General features: G+C 29.6%; 2 protein-coding genes across 4 annotated transcripts; one reads left to right on the top strand and one right to left on the bottom strand.

Annotated features, from left to right (window-relative positions):
- The first annotated feature begins 8331 nt into the window (after positions 1 to 8331).
- LOC108342100 (plasmodesmata-located protein 2) lies at positions 8332 to 10353 on the top strand. Its single transcript, XM_017579806.2, has 3 exons — positions 8332 to 9566; positions 9815 to 9922; positions 10047 to 10353. The coding sequence occupies exons 1-3, from the start codon at positions 8792 to 8794 to the stop codon at positions 10052 to 10054; spliced, it is 891 nt and encodes a 296-aa protein (XP_017435295.1). The 5' UTR covers positions 8332 to 8791; the 3' UTR covers positions 10055 to 10353.
- A 2001-nt stretch (positions 10354 to 12354) lies between these two features.
- Positions 12355 to 20372, bottom strand: LOC108341210 (pentatricopeptide repeat-containing protein At1g25360). 3 transcript variants are annotated; one of them, XM_052875062.1, is made up of 4 exons: positions 19472 to 20344; positions 15287 to 15658; positions 12854 to 15195; positions 12355 to 12704 (listed from the first exon to the last, which is right to left on the bottom strand). In XM_052875062.1, exon 3 carries the CDS (start codon positions 15060 to 15062, stop codon positions 13014 to 13016), a length of 2049 nt encoding a protein of 682 aa, XP_052731022.1. In that variant the 5' UTR covers positions 15063 to 15195; positions 15287 to 15658; positions 19472 to 20344; the 3' UTR covers positions 12355 to 12704; positions 12854 to 13013. The 3 variants fall into 3 exon arrangements, with proteins under 3 accessions (XP_052731022.1, XP_052731021.1, XP_052731020.1); XM_052875061.1 differs by having other exon boundaries at positions 12854 to 15658; positions 19700 to 20372; XM_052875060.1 differs by having other exon boundaries at positions 12854 to 15658; positions 19472 to 20343.
- Positions 20373 to 21508: the final 1136 nt, after the last annotated feature.

The following is a 21508-nucleotide window of genomic DNA, read 5'->3' as shown; positions in this document are numbered from 1 at the left end:
ATATAATCTATTAAGAATGTTAACATACTACTAATAATTGTAACTATATAATCTATTAAGAATGTTAACGATACTACTAATAATGATACATAATAAATATAAATTTGTTTATTTAGAAGTAGATAATGTACACATGTACAATTTTGATTAATAACTAATTGCATATATCATACTAAAGAAGTACACCAGTTAATTATAGTAGTTAAGATAAGTTATTAAAACCAATACTGCGGGTTCAATTTCCATTAAAATAATTTTGATAACTTTTTTCATTTATACATAAGGATTAAAATTGGCAACTGTGACCTTATGAAATGTTTAATTATGGTATGTAAAGAGAAAGAGAAAATTTATTCAGTCACCTATGATATTGCACTTAAATGTAATTAGAGTACAAAACACAGGATCACAATAATGATCTTTTTATATATAATAATCATCATCAATTATGTGAGAATGTGTCATTATATATTTTTGAACTATTTGTGATTTTTCATTTGAATATTGTTTTCATATAAATTGAAATTTAGTATAGATTTTTGGTTTTAAAGTACTTTTTATTTTAAACTCCTTATTTTCTTGTCAATTTTATTTTATTTTATTTTTAAAATAAGAGTTTTATTCTGATGTATGTTAAATTTTAAATAGTGTTATTCAGTGTTCTATTTTTATTACTTTTACAAATGTGGACAAAAATAAAAGAAAGGAGAATTGAATCTGTATGGTGAACAATTAAGCATGTTTTTGTTTAATGTGTGTTAAAAAGAATAAAACTATAATCAAAGAAGTAAACTTAGCAACAAATTGGGAGTGAGAATAACAAAGCCCTACCGTAGAGTCTTGCTCCAGTTAGTCAGCACAACAAAGTTTGTGTAATTGACTTTTACTTTCTGCACTACCAATATTTCTTCTTCGTGCACCCTCTTATATTTTCAAAATAACCATTTTACCTTTAGTATAAGTGTCTTTTGGATCACATATTTCAAAAACATTTTTTTAAAATCTTAAAGATTTTCAAAATAGAATTTTAGAATGAGATTTTTGGGACAAAATTTTCAAAAAAGTATGAAATTTATTCCAAATAAGCTTTTTCAGAATTATATTTCCCAAACTACCTTTCCAAAATATCTTCGAAACATATCTTCAAAACATCTTCACTTAAAATGTGTTTCCAAAAAAAAAAATTGAAATATGTTTATGAAGAAGCTCTCCAGAACAAGCATTTTTTCCTTATTTTCTCTCTTCTTTTACCTTTTCGTAGTGTATTCCCTTTTTTTCTTTCTTTGGAACTGTGGTGATAATGGAAACAAGAAGGCTGACAACATCGAAAATGGTAGTTTAATGCAATTGTCTGAGTTTTTTCTGGTGCAGTAGTAATTAGGGAGGTGTATAAAGAAATATCAGTTTAATTACCGAAAAGGTGATACTGTTTTAGCCCAGTAACTTTTGGAAACAAAATTATTCTAAAAAATATCTAATTGAAATTCAACTTATCATCTTATCACTAAATTATTGATTAAATTAAAAATACATGTTCTTGTTGAATAAACAGATTGCTCCATTTGGTTTATTTTAGATTAATACATATTATTTATGTTTTAGGGGCTTCTAGTTTGAGATATTTTTTTACATTTTCAGTAATCTCAGATTGAAAAGGTACACTTCTCATTTTATTTTTAAAAAAATACCTTTTACGCAAACTTTTTAATAAAATTCTTTTACACTTTTACAAACATGATGAAGAGGTAGAAGGTGATTCTTTGAACTAAAATAATTATTTTTTGAAAAATATTACATTACTCTTATTAAATAATCTTAAGTATAAATTTAAGATGTTAGTAAAACTATAAATTATTTTATTTCTAAATAACTTTATTGATACTTTTCACAATTTTTTTAACCTGTTAAAAAAAATCATATCTTTTAATAACCAATTTTTTTTTCTTATAAGAGAATTATCATTTTCAGAATTTTAAATTGAGTATTTTTTTTCTATTGGTTTATCAAATAGAAGGTAAAAATAAATCACTGTAAGATCCCTACAACCTTAGTTAATATAATGGCTCATAAATGTTGAAGTTATTACAAATTTATATAAAAAAAAATGTCTATGGACTTCCTTCTATTCCATCACATTTAGATCTATTTGTTTCTAAAAAAGAAGGTACAATTCTAACGTGATCAGGAATATGAAAATTAATCAGTGAACTAATATTATAATAAAATGATAAATAAATGTTTAATATGTATTTATATTTAATATGATAAAAAATATATATTTTTAGTTTAAGAATAATAATTTTATTAAATTTTTTAACTCTAAGTTAAGGTAATTGATATATGTTTGGTTTTACACCATCATAAATTATAGATTTATGGATAGAATCTTGCTGATAAAAAAATTTGTTGGTAAAAAATAATTGTTGATAAATGTTAGATTTTTTATTATCAAAAAAAATTTGTAAACAAATTAAAAATTTTATTATCACTAACATATTTTTTATTTGTCGGTAAATATCATCAAAAAATTTATTAATAATTATCGTTTTAAAAAAACATGTTTGTATAATGGTTGTCAAGTTTTTTTCAAAAATCTAACTAGATATTTGTTAAATTAATTGGGCTTCATTGTTCACAATTATCAAGTGACGAGCAAGATAATTCAAGTCAAAGATTATGGCTCGAATATAAAGATTGGAACATCTATTAAAAATTAGGGGTGGGCAAACTGCACTATTTGCACTGCACTATAAATCTATTACAATTAACTATAAAATAGTTTAAAAGAACTGAACTGCACTAGAAAATAATTCAAAAAAACTGAACTAAACTATTTTTTAGTTCAGTTAACTACAATGCACCTTTTTCTAATAAATAAATGTAGTTTTGCACTAGTACAACTGTCAATGGCTAATCATCGATAGAGTTAAAAGAATTAGTTCAATTTGATTTTTTTTTAATAATTACAAACAAATAAATTAATATTCAATAACATCACAGCATTTAAAAAAATTAAATTATAAATCTATATAATTAGAATTAGTAAATAATTATAATAAAAAATTTAAAAAAATTAATGAAATATTATTGGTACTATTTTATCATATTATTAAAATTAAATTAATAACTATAATTATTTATCATTACTATTTATTATTAATTTAAAAATATAAAATGTCTAAAATTTGATTATCATATTAAATATAGTTTAATTTAATAATATAAATTTGTTTATATATTATTTTATATAGATTAAAAACTTAATCTCTAAAAAATATTTCTGTTTATCTCTGTTTTGCGTTATTCGAAATATTTTTATTTTGACAATTATCTAGTTTAATATAAAAACCTCATCTTTCTTCTCTTCTCACCTTTTTCTGAATTCTCATATATATATATATATATATATATATATATATATATATATATATATAATATTATATTTTATAATTATTTACATAAGCACTTTTATCTTTTTATTTTTACAATTATAGTTAATTTTATTAAGTTATAAAAATAATTACCAGTTTTTAAAATATAATTACAATATAATAAAATTTAGTTTTTTTTTTTAAATATATAATTATTTTAGTATAAATTTCATAATATCATTTTATTTTAATAATTATTATAATAATAGTTAACTTTTTAAGAGACTTGAAAAAGAACATTTATTTATTTATTTATCTATATATATATATATATATATATATAAGTGACGTAAAAAAATTGTCTCATGTCGTCACAGAAAACAAAATTAATAAAATCTAAATTATATATATATATATATATATATATATATATATATATATATATATATATATATATATATATATATATATATATATATATATATATATATATACCCGTGCCTTTATTTCTTATGTTTATGTTGTTGGAAATAAAAGAGAGCAAAACAATTAAACAAGCAAAAGTAAAATAAAGTAGATAGTTTGAAGTAGTTAACTAAACTGTTAATAAAAGAAGTTCAGATTTTTTGAACAGAACTACAAATAAGTATAGTTCAGTTTTTATAAAAAGTAGTTTAATTTTTATAGTACAAAATAGTATAGATAATCCATAGTTTAGTATAATTTAGTTAATCATGCCCAGCCCTATTAAAAATGTACATCTACTATAAAAAGTTTAAAGTATTGGAAAAATGCTCAATTTATGGATGAACATTCAAACTTTGAAGTAGTGTTTGAGTAAGAAAGGGACTAAATCAGTTATGTTGTTTAATGGTATCTTAGTGAAAAAAAAAAATACTTAATTGTGATGATCAAGATAGTAATGAGGTTGCATGTTAATTATATATGATTATGTATATAATTAATGGATAATATATATTGAATATGTATGATGAGATTAGTAATTAATGTAGTATTATATAAATCTATTGATTCTTTATGTGTATGTCAGGACACATTGAATTTTTTTTTTTATTAAACAATGTTTCAATGATTTGAGTATTTGTTTGACCATTTGAGTTGACCTATAACTTATTACTTTTATATTTATTTTTTATGTCAAGAAACGCAAAAACTTTAAAAATAAAAACATTAACATTTTCAAACAAAATCTTTCATAAAAAAATATGATTTCTCATTTGGAATGAGGATAATTAGAAGGATCAAAGTGAATCATTGTCATATTAAAAAAAACAAAAAACATATTTTGTTTCTTTAAGATGTTATTTTTGAGAAAAATTAAATATTTTAATAACCATACGAATAGTTAATTAAAGAACGTATTTAAACTAATATTTGAGATATTAATTTTAAAATTCATCAAAATAATCATATGTTTTATATTTTACTGGTGATCCTGTTTAAGATCTCATATAAACTAAATATAAATAATGATAAATCCCAATTAACTAAGATAATGTTTAAAGATTAAGTTAAGCTTTATTATATCATTTAATATGTATCAATGTAATCTATCATCTAGTATTTTCTTTATATTTATTTGTAAGACATTTTTTATACAAGATATAAATTACATTAAGTGTATATGTTATTATTAATATCCAAGTATACAGTCATAATGTTTATTGTATTATAATAATAAAATTATTCTTTTATAACTAAAATGTAGAAGATATAATTATTATATTTTAGGTTAGTGTTGTTAATTTTCAATGTGATATTGTAAGATCTTCAAAAATCGAGTATTATATATGGTAAAATGTTTTAAATAATGAAACTATATTATTTTTATAGGGGTTTACAATAATAAATTAGAAGAAGGGTGGATTTTTGGCATAAAATGAGAGTTTTGATAGGTGAAATTTTAAGATTGTGGTTTAGTGGAAAGTCTACATTTTTTGGAATCTCGGATTTGGGTTTTAAACATCAATTTTGGACGTTCATTAGGTTGATTTAGGGGTTTTGGATCCTTAGGAGGTGTTGATAAATGTTTCCAAGCTGTTTCCCCTACTTAGTGAGTGTATGGAGTTGCTACGAAGAAAATTATGTTATTATGTAACTTTTGTTTTCAGAATATTATAAATGATTTTATGTTTGAAATACTTTGAGTAAGTGATGATACTAATAATTGTTATAAGGTAATTAATTGAGATATACATATGTATAATTGTGACGTAATTCCATAAAACTCTTTGGGAAAATTCTCGATAAATGTTTTAAGTAGTGTATGTATTATTGTAAAAGTTTGTTCTTGGGAGTTATCCTAACACTCTAATAACCATCAAGTCTAAAGTAAAGAGGGACGAGTTACGTCGTGAGGAGTAGTAAGAGATCATAGTCTGGAGCCAGTACCGTTGACAAAGGGCATTGTTTAACAGACTAACCTTGTGTGGTAGCTTTGAGTGAGTCAGTTGTTTCACCATGCAAGTGCAAAACCCGCCATAACTTGACAATAATACTTTTATCCGGATGTTAAGTCTAGATGTCTAAGATGTTTAGGTGTCATGCTTAATTTGAAATGAAAATAGAATATGTTACTTTGTAAATGCTATGTTTTATTATTTGATGTTAATCTTTGTTGTATTATTTGTTTGTTTGTGTTTGCTGTATGTTTGGATGATCACCTTATTAGTGAAAAACAGAAGTAGATGATGTTTCTATAGAACATGTACCAGGGGAAGATGATGTGGATACATAGATACTTTGATTTAGATGTTTTCTTTTGGTAATTTTTAAAACCCAAATTTAAAAATAGTTTTGGATTGAAAATTTGTATATAAAACTTGACTTATAATTATGTACAGATAATTATAATAATACTTTATACTTTTGATATGTTAACTTCCTCAACAGTATTTTACACTATTTAAATTGGATGTTACATATAATAATAACCTACAAAGATAGAAACATGATCAACTGATGGATTCTCATTATTTAGGAGTATACGTGTTATTAAATTTATAAATATAGTTTACAAATTATATAAAATATATAGTTATATATTACATAACCATGTATATTTACAATTTATACCAGCCTTTTAAAAAAATTTAAGTCACATACTTATGCTAAATTTATTTTATAAAATTAAAATTATATCATTAATCATCAATATGAAGTTATATAAATAATAAAATTACATTGATTGTAAAATTATAAAGTTATATAGCTATATACATTTTACCTAAAATTACATATAATGATACTAAAAATTGTAAAAGTATAATCAAGAAATAATAAAATTATATATATGTATAATTCATGTTACAAAATTTATAAAATATTAATTATAAGAATGACCTGTTAAGGATTATAGGAAGAAATAAAGATTTAACGCACATTGGTATTTGAAAGTGTAACTAAGTTCAAAACTTCATGCAATCCACATCATGGATTTGTAATTTATAATGTTTATATTATTATATTTTGTACAGCATAGTTCTAGGATAGTTTAATTTTGCAAAAGCATATGTCAGTAAATAAATATTTCAATACACATGCATGAACTCTTTTATCCATACTTTTTAAAACTTTAATTTCTTTTCAATTATATCTTTCAGATTGTGATTAATAAATTTTATCATTCCTAAATGAAATAATTCACCTAGAAGATCATGATGCAATAAATTTAAGAATTACACTCACACGCTGATGTGCTAACAATATTTCCTGATTTGATTCTCACATAGATGAAAAGCATTTTGAATCTATGTAACATGTTATTCCATCACTTGTCCTTTTTCAAAGAAGAGGATTCCTCCCCCATATATTCTATATTTTCATTTTTCTTCCTCTTATTTATAAATCCTAAGAGTTTAATTAAAAAGAAAATTAGATTTAATGTCATTTGATTTGTTATGTTATAATAACTATTTACCTTAAAAGTCTGCATTTAATATTAGTATAAAATTCCATTTTTTTTATGGAAGAATAATATAAAAATAAATAAATCTAAAAAAATGGTATTTAAGTCTTTAAATTTAGTTTACTTTAATACATTATCCGTAGTTAGTAAAAATAATTATTATAAACTTTATATCATTTTTCAGTTACATGGGTAGCCAATATTGATTTACTTCAAATTACAAAAATGCAATTTATTAAATTAAAAATTGTTGCAAATTATTTGTTATTTAAGTCTGATATAAATATAGAAATTGAGAATTTCATCTAATTGTTTAAAATCAAAGAAAAAAATAAGGTTTTTCTGGTGCAGGATGACAGAACTTCTGCAACTCACCGCACCGTTCGAACAATAGCACACACTGTTGTCTGACTTCAATCTGCTTCAATTAAAAACAGAAACGTGCCAGCTATTCTCTTCTTTCTAATTTGTCGTGTTGTTCTCAGATTATCATCTCAGCCAGCCATATATTTGTGATGTGTGCAGTCTCTTTTACAAATAAATCACTGAATCTGCAGTGACTTACAAAAGAAGAAACAAAAATTATATTTCATATTCGTTTCTTCAAAAGATTCTAAAATTTCAAACATTTTAACCATTTTCATCTTCTTTGTTGTTTTGCAATAATCTTATCAGATTGCAGAGATGTTAAGAGTTGCAAATGTGAGACAGGTTGGCTTTTTGAAATGATTAGAATAGGAATACATATCTTAGTTAATACTCATTTTTCTATTGTTTATCACTTGTGCAGAATTAAAAAGATAATTGTTGAATTCAAATGAAATCTTAGATAAAGCAGAACGTGTTATGGTCAAAGTGTGATGTTGTTCTCTCTTACCAAAACCAGATTCCTTTCTCTTCATGCACTCCAAAACCAAGAACTGTGAATGTTTCTCCCACTACTTTTAACGCCTAATTAATTCAACCACTTTTGTTCTCATTCTCTTCAAATAATAAAAAACTGTTCACCATTCTCAAAAAACTCAAACTCTCTTTTCAAAACCTATTTTCTGTGGTATTAAAACACCTTTTAAAAAAACCAGAAATAGAGAGAGAAAGAGAGTGTATATGATATGATACACCTGGTGCTCTTATGCACATCTACAGAGGCATTGCACTACATTATGTTATGATATCAAATATCCATCCATCCATCCAAAGGAAAGTGAATCCCAAGGACACAAAATTCAGAATGTAGAGTCACTCCACCACACCACCCAGAATCTCTTTCCCTACTGATTCAGCTAAAAGGCCAAACAAAAACCCAACCTTCAATCACAACCCTTGATTCCTCATTTCCTTAATCAGACTCTCTCTGAATCTGATAGCACCACACCACATCGTACCATACCACACACACATTCATACCCTTGAAGTTTTCTCCTTTTTCTTTTCTTTCCCCTCCAAAACTGTCATGATTTGATCCTCCCATCTCTCAACACCACACACTCAAATGGGTCTTCCTTTAAAGTCTCTATTTCTTTTTTTGTTTCTGATTTTGTCCTCAGAGCTTGCTGAATCTGCTTCTGATTACACCACCTTGGTCTACAAGGGCTGCTCGAAGGAACCTTTCACAGATCCAAATGGGGTATACTCCCAAGCCCTTTCAGCCCTGTTTGGCTCATTGGTCTCACAATCCACTAAAACTAAGTTTTTTAAGGCCACCACCGGGAGTGGCCAAACCTCCATGACTGGGCTCTTCCAATGCAGAGGGGACCTCTCCAACTCTGATTGCTATAACTGTGTGAGCAGACTCCCAGTCTTGTCTGACAAATTGTGTGGCAAAACCACAGCTGCTAGAGTCCAGCTCCTAGGTTGCTACATGCTGTACGAGGTTACCGGGTTTTCTCAAATCTCGGGGATGCAAATTCTGTACAAGACTTGTGGAGCGACCAATGCGGCTGGAAGAGGGTTTGAGGAGAGGAGGGACACTGCTTTTTCTGTGATGGAAAATGGGGTGGTGAGTGCTCATGGCTTCTATGCAACAAACTATCAGTCTTTGTATGTGATGGGACAGTGTGAAGGAGATGTTGGGGATTCTGATTGTGGGGAGTGTATCAAAAGTGCTGTACAGAGGGCTGAGGTAGAATGTGGAAGTTCCATTTCAGGCCAGGTCTATTTGTACAAGTGCTTCATCAGTTATAGCTATTATCCTAATGGGGTTCCAGGAAAACACTCTTCATCTGCAGCTTCATCTTCCTCTAATTCCTTCTCCTCGTCTTCTTCTGGTAATAACTAATACCTAAACACCAAAAGAGATAATATTGACAGAAGAGACTGTGTTAATTTCTCTTGTCATATTGAATTCGTGTTTGTTTGTCCCTGTTTAATTTCACATACACACAGCTCAATTTTGAGACAGTATTCTTTGTTTGTTCCATTGTTCAAATGCAATGGTGAATGTTCAACTTTCCTTCCTCAATGTGTATCTTATTTGGATTGTGAAGTTATTTGTAGCTAATTGATGTAATGGCAGGGCAAAATCCAACGAAGACAGTGGCTATAATATTAGGAGGGGCAGCTGGAGTGGCTTTTGTGGTTATATGCTTGTTGTTTGCTAGGAGTTTGAAGAAGAAACATGATGGTATGTGTTAAACATCATTATATGGAATGGATGGATTTTAATATTACTAGGTTCAGTTTGTCATTAGATTTCTATATTTCTATATTCTGCTTCTGTCATCTTACAACTTCATTTTCCTGCACAGATTATTGACAGTCGAAGATGATTGATTGAGGAGGGATAATTCTTCATGCAATGGATTGTTTCTATATATAGCTTTTGGATGAAAAAGATTGAAAATTTCTGGTAATTAGACTTTAGCAGATAGGAAAATAGTCCGGGACGGTTAAATCTGGGACTCTATTTCTTGTAGTTAGGTAAGATGATTTTGTTGTGAAGAAGGGTGTAATTAGCTCATGAAAGTGACATTTTTTTACATTACAAGGTAAAGATCAAATATACCTAGAGTAATGAATGTTTGTCATCCTGAATGGGTGAAAATTTTGTGTCTATTTCTTTATCATGTAGATGATTCTTTATTCCCTTCTCTCCACAGTATTGAGTCTCTATTTTGCCTCAATAACTTTAACTTTTAAAAAAGTTGCATCATCCTCTCTCTTCCCTTTTTCCAAGCTTCCCCTCTCCAACACATGTTTTGGTTTGTGTGTTTAGGTAGACAATGACAGATACACTACTTCAAGTCAATTCTAATTAACTAAACATTTAAGTTACCGAGGGAAGAAGCAAAAGTTGGCACAGTATTTGGAGTTTCTGTGTGGCATTAACCTGAAAAGTCTGTGTTATGTTATAAACAATGGCCGGAAGAAGTTTAGCTTTGGAATCATGGCATGTGCTTTGTGTCTTCTGCTTTCCTCATGGTTGTGTTGTGGGAAAATAATCATGTGTACTTACTAGTATTTCTTTTCTCAAAAACATTGAGAAGAAAAAGCAAATATCACCATAGCTATGGTTCAAACTCTCTATGCTTTGGTAAGCATTTTAGATTGTCTGGTGGAACATTAATGTTTTGCCATTTACACTTCAGAAGATCAGCATTTAGTATATTCAGGATTACTCTGGTACATGATTCACCCCCAAAAAAAAGATTTACATTGGCACAGGAAAATTTAGAGGAAAATTTCTTCATTTCTAAAGTCAAGTATCTCATCAAATTCAATCCATTTTTCTTTCTCATATTCATAGCAATTTGGTGAATAACTAGTATATTTTTTAGTTTTCACAAATAAATATGATTAAAAATGGATAAGATGTAAAGTTGAGTGTAGCTCTTATATCTTAAGTTTGATGGCACTGTACCTTTTCTTTTGATGAAATCATCAAACCTAATCTTCTTGCAGAGTTAATTCATCGAAACAAAGAGACATTTTCACTAGCTCCTGGGTTTAAGCAAAAGATCTGCTATTTGTAATTTGTAAACATATTCAATCACAGATTAGAACATTTCTTAACTGTAAAACCATACTTAGATAAATCATGTTAATTTGAGCAGTTGTTTATTTTTATTTTGATCTAAAAGAAACTTACAATATGACCTAAAAGATGTATATTTTAAATATTTGATGGATTTATTTACTAGATTATTAAGTCCACGGTAGAGTCAAATGATGTACATGATAATAAAGGAAATTTTAAATTTTAGAACTTTAGAATAATATAAGGATAGTTTCCTTGAAAAACATCCAAACTTTTAAGAAAACCTTATCAACCTAAGTTTTTAGGGGAAATTGTTTCATTAATGTAAATTTGAAAATACCTATCTGTATACAATTGTGGTGACATGATGGAAGACATGATAAGTTATTAAACATTATAATTTGTTTGTGAATAAAGAAAAATTAAGAAAGATGAAATAAGTTGGTTTTTATAATTTAGAATTAGCTTATGAATTAAATTAAATTAAAAGAGCTTATATAAAATGATTTTTGTAAATTATATATAAACTAATTTTAACTTATGGGGAAGTATATTTGTTTGTTTATGTATTTTAAAGTGTTTAGTTAAAAGTTAGTATAATTATTTTTGGAGCTTAGTGTTAAAGTATATTCTAAATGGAAAATTTTGGTTAATTTTCAATACAAAATGTGCTGATTATTTAGTTTTATTAATGTCTGAACATCAACACTCATTTCTTTCTTTCTATTCATAATTTTCAAATAAAAACATTTTCTTCATTTATCTGTAGTTTTGATTATTTCGAATAAAAAAAACAATTGTGTTGAAATATAAATAGCATTAATTTTCATTTTAATAAACACTTCAATCAAACTCTTTACATCTTTTTTCATTACGTCTTTCTTTGAATAAGAGTGTTGTGAAAAACTAAACTTAATTAAACTAAACTATAAAAATTTAAATTACCTCTTATTAAAATAAACTATTTTTAGTTCCTTTTAATACAGAACAACTTTTAAAAATAACTCAGCGCACTATTCTAATTAAACTAAACTATTGCTTTTCAATTTGGTTTAGTAGTTGAAGCTATAATAGTTCTATTTAGTTGTTTAGTATAAATAATTAACTAAATTTATTACATCTCAGTTCAATACATAATCAATTTAGTGTAGTTTTCTAAGATACAGGTTAGTTTTTTCTACAAAAACTAAATTATGAACAGTTCAATTATCTCTCCATGTATCTTAATGCAGTGGTCAGTTGGACGGTCAAAATTCCATCTAATGTATCATCTTTCAGATCGAAGTTGCTGCTATGGAGAGGATACAGACAAAGGGTAATTGCTTCCAAGAGGATTAAACAGCACGTCACCTCGTGTTTTTGTTATGCTCTCACATTTGGTTTCAGTATCAGTGTGGAGGAGTAGATTAGCATAAGACAAATTTTCATCCTGGAGAGTGCACAAACAATGATGTAAGAAGTAATGACAAAAGGATGGTGAACATTGAAATAATAACAGAAAGATTAAGAATCAATTTAGCAAAAACAAAACTAAAATGGCACAAAAGAGGAAAAAGTGTAATAAGAAAATCATATTACCAGTGATCAACCCTTTTATTTTGGGGCATTCTAATACGATACAGTCTCCATTCTGAATTCCCCGTTGCAAAGACTTTAGGTTGCATTTCATATATTCTAAAATTCATCGGAGTGCTGTTAACATTAACACTTGATGATAATCAAATAACAGAACCTCTTGCTACCAATAGTTGCCACAAGAACATTCACCGTTTCTAAAATGGTGAAATCTCTTCCTATCTCTGACAATTATCTCTCGATCTACCACTTTGGAGATAAATTTGAATGCACTATGGCAGTCCCCGCAAATCCTCAAATTTTTGAAAACCCGAATCTTAGCTCCTAAAGGAATTTTCATAATTCCGTAAACAACAGCAAGCTTTTCACTATGAGTAGACAAAGCATTTTCCTTTTGTTCAGATTCCATATCATGTAATACATACTTCGTATCAGGAACATAACCTAATTTCCTCATTTCATGTACCAGATGCTCCAGATATTTGTACACAGCATGCACCTCAGGGTGTACAGCATCATCAACCAAAAAGACATGGACCATGTTTTCAACCTCAATCCAACTACACCCAGGTTCCTTCTTAACCCCTCGCTCCCTCATTAATTTCCTCACCCTGGCAACTTCATCCCACTGACCTAAAGTGGCATACATATTGGAAAGACTAATGTAGGTTCCATCTTGCTGTGGCATAAGCTTTAAGAGCTTTTCTGCAGCTTGAATACCTAATTCCGTGTTCCCATGAATCCGACAACCAGAAAGCAGAGCCTCCCAAATTGGTGCGCTGGGCTCAAAAGGCATTGATTCCGTGACATTCTTTGCTTCCGAGAACATACCAGCACGACATAACAAATCAATCAAACGAGAATAATGATCCTCTTCTGGGGTTATACCATAATGAGCCCGCATTGTATCAAAATAATGGCGTCCCTCTTTGACCAAACCTGCATGGCTACAAGCAGATAGAATAGTGAGAAAAGTTATCCGATCAGGTAATATATCCTCCCTCAACATCTGTTCATAGAGTTGAATGGCTTTGACACCGTGCCCATGTTGTGCAAGAGCTGCAATCATGGCATTCCAGGATACTGAATCCACATATGGCATTGTAACAAACACTGTATCAGCGGCTTCAACAAGACCACACCTAGCGTACATCGTAATCAGTGCGTTGCCAACTGAGAGGCTTGAATCATAACCTAATCGTATAATCTGAGAGTGTAGTTGTTGTCCATTGTCTAATGATCCCAGAACAGAACAAGAGGCAACTGCTCCAGCATATGCATAATCACATGGTTCCAATCCCCCTAACTTCATCTGGTTGAATAGCTTCAAACCGTCTTCTCCAAACCCATTTTGTGCCAAGCCTGATATCATCACAGTCCACGTCAACAGGCTCCTCTCTGGCATTTCCCTGAAAATGGAATTAGCTTCCTCAATGCACCGAGCATTGACATACCCAGACAAAATCGCATTCCATGAAACAAGATCTTTCACAGGCATCCTGTCAAAAACTTGCTTCGCCTCAGCCAGTTTATCAAATCTAGTGTAGAAAGTAATCAAAACATTATTCACAGATAAAACAAAATGCTGTGATGGCTGCAACACTGTTCTTAGAACGTAAGCATGCACCTGTCGTCCAATATAGAACAACCCAGCATTAGAAGCAGCACTAATTATACTGGTGTAAGTGTACTCATCCAGCTGAATTCCCAAGGAGTACATTTTCCTTAACAAGTCAAACGCCGCCTCATAAAAACCCCTGTGTACATAGCCAGAAATCATGGCATTCCAAGCAACGGCAATGTGATCAGTCATTCCATCAAGAAGCTCACGCGCGGCAACAAGATCGCCATTCCTGACATAGCCAGCAATGATTGTAGTCCAAGAAGGTTCATCCCTCAGACCACGAGGTGCCTCATCAAAGAGCTTCCTAGCAGCTGCCATCAACAAACAAGAGTCCACCAAAGGCGAAGAGGCGCAACAAACATAACAACTCATCAAAGCATTCAAAACAGAAGGCCCAGAGAGTAAACCCCTCTTGAGAACCTCACAGTGAAACTGCTGACAATGCCTCTCTTCATCAGCTATCAGAGACAGGGCGCCAAGAACGCTTGAGAAGGAAAACGGGTCGGGAACAAAACCGAGCCTTTTCATTTGTATGAAGAGTTGGAGAGCGGCGTGACCATCATGACTGTGAGAAAAGGCAGTGATCATGGCGTTGTAACTGACTGTATCACGAATGATCAAGGGGGTGACATTGAAGAGTTGATGGGCGAGTTTGATGTTGCCAGCAGCAGAGTAGGCGGAAAGCAGGGTGGTAGTTGCGACGATATCTGGTTTGGGAATTCTGTCGAACAGGTGGCGAGCGTAAGTGATGTTGGAGGATTTGCAGTAATGATCGATGAGACGGTTGATGATGAGAGGGAATGGATTGAAACCTGAGGTGAGGATGTGAGCATGGACGGCACGTGCGAGGGAGGCGTGGGTGAGTTGGGCCAAGTAACGATTGCCCATACTCCGAACGTCCATGTTGGTGAAGCGTCACAGTGTCTCCTCATTCAAAGGTGGAAGATAATTGCTTTCACAATCCTTCACCTTCGTCCTGTTACGTTTTGCCTTCAGATGAAATCAAATCTGTTCTCGAACGAGCCGAATGCATAGCCTCACTTTGGCAAAAACGAACCTACGATTCAACCAGTGTGTCCAGTGTGCTAGGTACGATGAAACCAGCGGCTCTGTGAAGAACGAGTTTGAGTACATTTGTAGGTGGCTGGTGGTGGCCACCGGAGAGAATGCGGAGTGCGGGATGCCTGAGATAGAAGCGTCGAGGGAATTCAAAGGGGATGTTATTCATGCATGTGAGTATAAATGTGGAGAAAGATTCAAGGGGAAGAAAGTTCTTGTTTGTGGCAACTCTCACTCGACTTGTTTAACCACAGTGCTTCTCCTTCCATCGTTGTCTCGAATTCATTTAATTTAGAGTTAAAAGAGTTTCATTTTGATCCACATTAAAATATTAACTTTTTCTAACTAATTTTTTTTTCGTAATGAACTGAGTTCACTCACGAATTTAAATCCATTTTAACATATGTAGACAAGAAATTAAAAAATTGGATTGAGTTTAGTAATGTTTTGAAAAAAATTAATGAAGAAGATAATTAATTGACCAATTTATCTATTTATCTCATATTTAACTTTGATGACTACATTATTCTAAAATATCTATCGAAATCCAAATATTTTTAAGGACCGATGTCATTTTATTCCGATGCACGTTGTATACGGAATTGACTTTATTTTAGATCGTTATGGTTTTATACAAATTATTGTAGTTAATGTGATTTTGAAGTTGAAGGTAGTGAGTGGGTTTTTTGTTTGAATAACATAATAAAAAAGTTTGCTTTTGAAGAAACTATTGTTTCAATTGTATGAAGCTGTCACTTTTTTTTCATTTCGTGTTATTTCTTAAATTAAACATAAATGTTAAATATTTCTATTTTTAAAATAGAAACCATAACCATTATAAAGAAAATATTAAGATTGATCATTAGTACCAGTTGCAAAGGTACCTAAAAAATAAAAAGTTTAATCATTTCAAACATCACTATCTCTACAGGATCGTCTCAAGTAGGTCCTCGTATTGTAAATGTTCTTGATTAGGTCTGTTATTGTGAAAAATTGAATCAACTTAGACCTTGCCGTTAGTTCCATACTACGTAGCAAAATTCGTAAGATTCATGTTTGCTCCGAGGTATTAATTTCTTATACACATTAGATATCATGAAACACTACTATATGATATGCTCCCTCAAACAATCTAAAAAAAGAGATTAAAAATGAGGGAAAACGCAATATATATGATGACCCTTTAGGCATTGGCTTCTTCCTTAGAGAATCTTGCACGGGCGCTGTTAGGATTGATAACCCAATACCTCTCACTAATAATAGGGACTCTATTGGTATAACCACTGAAACAATTGAGGGGACCCCACAAGACTCAACTGAGGTCACAACACATGAAGGAAGGCCGCATAGAGCATCACGTTTGTCTCAACTTTTTTCTGATTTTTTTGTGACGTGTCTTGGTCCCAACACAAAGGGAAATTCTGTTATGATGACATGATGGGGAAGGAATCTTGCTTATTTATTTTTTAAATTTTTTCTCCATGTAAAACGGTTATGCCAAAAAGTGCATGTTATATAGCACATTGTTAATGAAAGGGAGGAGGCAGAATTTATGCAGAAATTACTTTCCTCTCTGAAAATTCTCTACTTTTCTCTGTTTTCCTGCTAAATTTTCTCCTGACAGTACCTTTCATTGGTGCTTTCATTCGGCTTACTCACTCCATGTCGTCTTCTCATGCTGACGAACTCTCTAAAATAAACAAACAGCTCAAACAACTTCTCTTATCCCAAGCAAATTTTGCTAATGCCCTTCATGATATCTCAACACGCACCACTCTACTTGAATCTAAATCCCCCCAACAATCACCTCACCACACCATCCCACGACTCATCAAATTCGATCTCCCAACCTTTGAATTTCATGTAAAAGCAAAATGGCATTATTTGCTTTTCCTCCTTCACAAAGGCAACATATTATATTATTATAAGTGAAAATATCTGGACTTATACCTTTTTCTTTCATCTCATCCATCAATCCATATATTTCAAATATTTGCTTTTCACTTCCTAAACCCATGATCAAGGCATTATAAGTTTGAAGAGTCTTGCTACAACCATTTCTCTCCATATCCTTCAAGACACGAAAAGTCGATGATATCTTCCCTTGTTTACAAAAACTCCTTATGAATGTATCATAAGTTACAGAATCAGGGTGCAAGTTTTTTGCCAACTTTCAATAAACTTTTTTTTTGGCTTCCTCTAGCCTTCCAACTTTGCAAAGTCCATTAATTAAAGTTGTGTATGTGATTCCATCAGGCAAGCAGTTTGATACATTAGTGATTGAATTAATTAGAGTGGCAAATGTGTTTCCTTTATCAAGGGATGTTGGTCCATTAGTCCACATCTCACTTACAATTTCCATTGCCTTGTCCAGTTCTCCATTTCTAGAGAGACCATTGACCACAATGTTGCAGGTTACAGTATCTGGTTGATAGGATTTTTCATTCATCTTTTGCAGCATTTCCTCTGCCTCTTGCGTTCTCCCCATTTTCCACAGGCTATGCAACAACGTGTTGCAGGTATAAGTATTCGGCTGATAGCCATTGTTTATCATGTCATGAAGAACACGTTTAGCTTCAAAAACCTTCCCTTTACTGTAGTATCCATGCAGGAGTGTACTATAAGTAATTGTATTGGGGTAAACCCCATTGCTCATCATCACATCCATCAGCCCTCTTGCATAATCCATTGTTAAACTGATATTGGTCGCACAAAATCAAAACAAACTAGATTTCCCCACTAATGAAGTATAGGGACAACCTAGGTATCAATCCTCGGACTCGACTAGAATTTAGTTCAAAGTGTAGAGTTAAGTCTTTTATTTATTTACTATCAAATAACTACTAATGCAAGGTGGGAAAATTAAAAATGAAACAATGAAATTAAAGAGAAAATTTGTTTAAGGAAAGAATATGACATAAAAGGATAATAAAAGAAAATAGAACTCTAAACTACCTAAAACAGAAACAACAACATCTAAGCTAATATGAAAACTTAACTGCAACTAAAATGATCCTGAACTAATGAGCATTATTATTGCCTAATAACAGAACCTAAAGATTATCACTGCAATAGGTAAATGATGCAAGGAAACAAGAAAATAAACCCAACTAAGAATGGTAAGAACAGTGGAACATATAACAAAACCTAAATGGAAGGAAAAGTAAAATCACAATCAAAACTAAGACTATTCTAACATCAAGTCAACAGAAATTCTGAAAATGAAGAAGCAAACTAAAGATATTGGACAGAAAGCAAACAACAGAGGCAAATGTGCAATAAATTGAATGAAAGAGTCTCAATTCCTTGAAGTCCCACATTGGTGGGAACTTCTAAAAGGTTATGGCTTTGTGGCTATAAAAGAAATATCTTGCCCCCTTTGTTACACATCTCATTCTCTCATATTCTCTCATTTCTTGTGTTCTCATAATTTTGAGAAGTTTTGTATTGAAAGAGAGAGGTGTGTAATTCTTGGGGTCTTTTGAGTTCATATTTCAGAACTGAGGGTCTTTTGAGTTCATATTTTAGAACTTAAATTGGAAATTCTCACTCAATTATTCAATCAATGCACACTTTCTCAAGTGATTACAACACTGAAATTGAATTTAATCTGACAATTATAAAGCTTAACATCTCTCAAGAAGACCTCTTGATAAGTCATGCTCACTATGGAGTCATATTACATCCAAAACCGATGTAGAAGTGTGGATGTTTTCCTTCACAATTCTCAGATAGAGTTCAATTACAGAATTAAAATCACACATAACGGAATTGCAATTGCAAAGATGCAGAGAATTAGAGTCCAATTCATTTTCTCAGAACATAACAATGGTAAAAATCAAAAACACACAACAATCTCAACACAACAAACAAGAGTAAAAGGAAAACACGAAATCAAATTTTATTAATATGAAAAAGGAAAATTACAAACACTATACCAGATATCACCGAATGAGGAGCTCACAGATTGTCACGGTTCCATGAATCTCATCAGCGAAATCCAGAATCAAGAACAGTATCTCTATTATAAGAAAAGCGAATAAAACCCTAAACTAAAGAACGGAGAACTGTAAACTGAAAGTGTATAAAGTCTATTACATGATGAAAGCCCTTTTTATAGTGTCTGAGAAGTGGAGGGAAAATTAAAAGAAAAAAAAAAACAGAACCTTGAAACTCTTGAAGCTTCTCTCCGACGCTTCCTTCACTTCAATCGGACGGCTAACCTTCTTTGTCCACGTTGATCACCAGCCCTGCGATTACCTCCTCCTCATTTCCGATTCAGCCTCGGTCACATGCTTCTTCTTCAGTAAGACGCGTCTGGATAAGTAGCTTGAGCATTGGAAGCTTCCCCTTTTCGTGTTCTTTTCTCTCTCAGCCTTACCTTGAAGGGAGTTTATGCCTAAGTGAAATGATAAAACAAGACCCCGCAGTTGCTACCATTCCTCAAAACGCAGCGTTCCACTTAGTTGGAGCCCAACCCAGTGGCCCAAATTCATTTGCATCAGCCAATTCCCAATGTATTAGTGCATTCCAGCAATGTTTTCAAATTGCATTGCAGCAACAGCAACCCAAAGTTGAGGCCCAATTCTCCAAGCGTGGCAGAGGCAAAAATGCCAAGTGCAGCAACGCTTACTGAGTGTATCATCCTATCTCATCCTGCACCTCCAAAAATTTCACTTTTAACCTTCTGATATCTCATCATTATCCTACACTTCTAACTTTATAGAAAAATTTATTTTTAACTTTAATAAATATATTTTTATTTTCTTCTTTTTCTTGTTAAAAAGACTCTACACCACATTAATAATAACTAAATTTAAAATTCAAATATTATTTAATATAATTTTATATTTTAATAATTATTAAAATATGATTTATGTAATAATAATAGTTATATTAAAAATATAAAAATAAAATAATTAAAATAAAAATAATAACAATAAAAATAAAATTATATTAAATAAAATATTTAATATATTTAAATATATTAAATTATATTAAAATATTAAATTAAATTAAATAATTATTAAAATTTAAATAAAAGATAAAATTTTAAAACAATTATTTATCAAATAACATAAAATTATATTAAATAAAATATTTAAATATACTAAATTATATTAAAATATTAAATTAAATTAAATAATTATTAAAATTTATATAAAATAAAATTTTAAAAACTAGATATGGATATCCGATTCATAACTTATCCCATATCAATATCCGATTAACAAATTTTTTAAAATTTTATTTTTCTAAAATTTTAATAATTATTAAATTTAATTTAATATTTTAATATAATTTAATATATTAAATATGATTTTAAGTATTATTTTGATTTTGATTTTTATTCTTATTTTAGTTATTATTTTTTTAATTTTCTTAATAGAACTATTTTAAAAATATAAATCATATTTTATTAATTATTAAAATATAAAAATATAATAAGTAATATTATAATTTTTATTTAAGTTTAATATTTATTAAATTTTAAATAAAAAGCAAAAGTATTAACATATTTTACAGATTTTAATATATAAATAAGTTTTTTAAAATTTTCATTTTTATTTAAAATTTAATAATTATTTAATTTATTTTAATATTCTATTATAATTTAATATATTTGAATATATTAAATCAAATTTATTATTATTATTTATTTTTATTTTTATTATTTTATTTTATGTTTTTAATATAACTATTATTATAATATAAATTATATTTTAATAATTATTAAAATACAAAATTATTTTAAATAATATTTAAATTTTAAATTAAATTAAATTATTATTAAGTTGGTGAAGATTTTTTTTAGTAAAAAAGAAAATAAAATGGAAAAATATTTATTTAAGTTAAAAATGAAAGTTTTGAAAAAGATAGATATGTAGATGAGATGTCATTAGGTTAGTGGAATTTTTGGACGTGCTGGATGATATCAAGTGTAAGATTAAACACTCCTTGGAAGTGTAGGATTA

This window comes from Vigna angularis, chromosome 3 (assembly GCF_016808095.1).
Source record: "Vigna angularis cultivar LongXiaoDou No.4 chromosome 3, ASM1680809v1, whole genome shotgun sequence".
In the NCBI taxonomy this organism is placed as follows: domain Eukaryota; kingdom Viridiplantae; phylum Streptophyta; class Magnoliopsida; order Fabales; family Fabaceae; genus Vigna; species Vigna angularis.
This window is presented reverse-complemented; position numbering and strand designations above follow the sequence as displayed.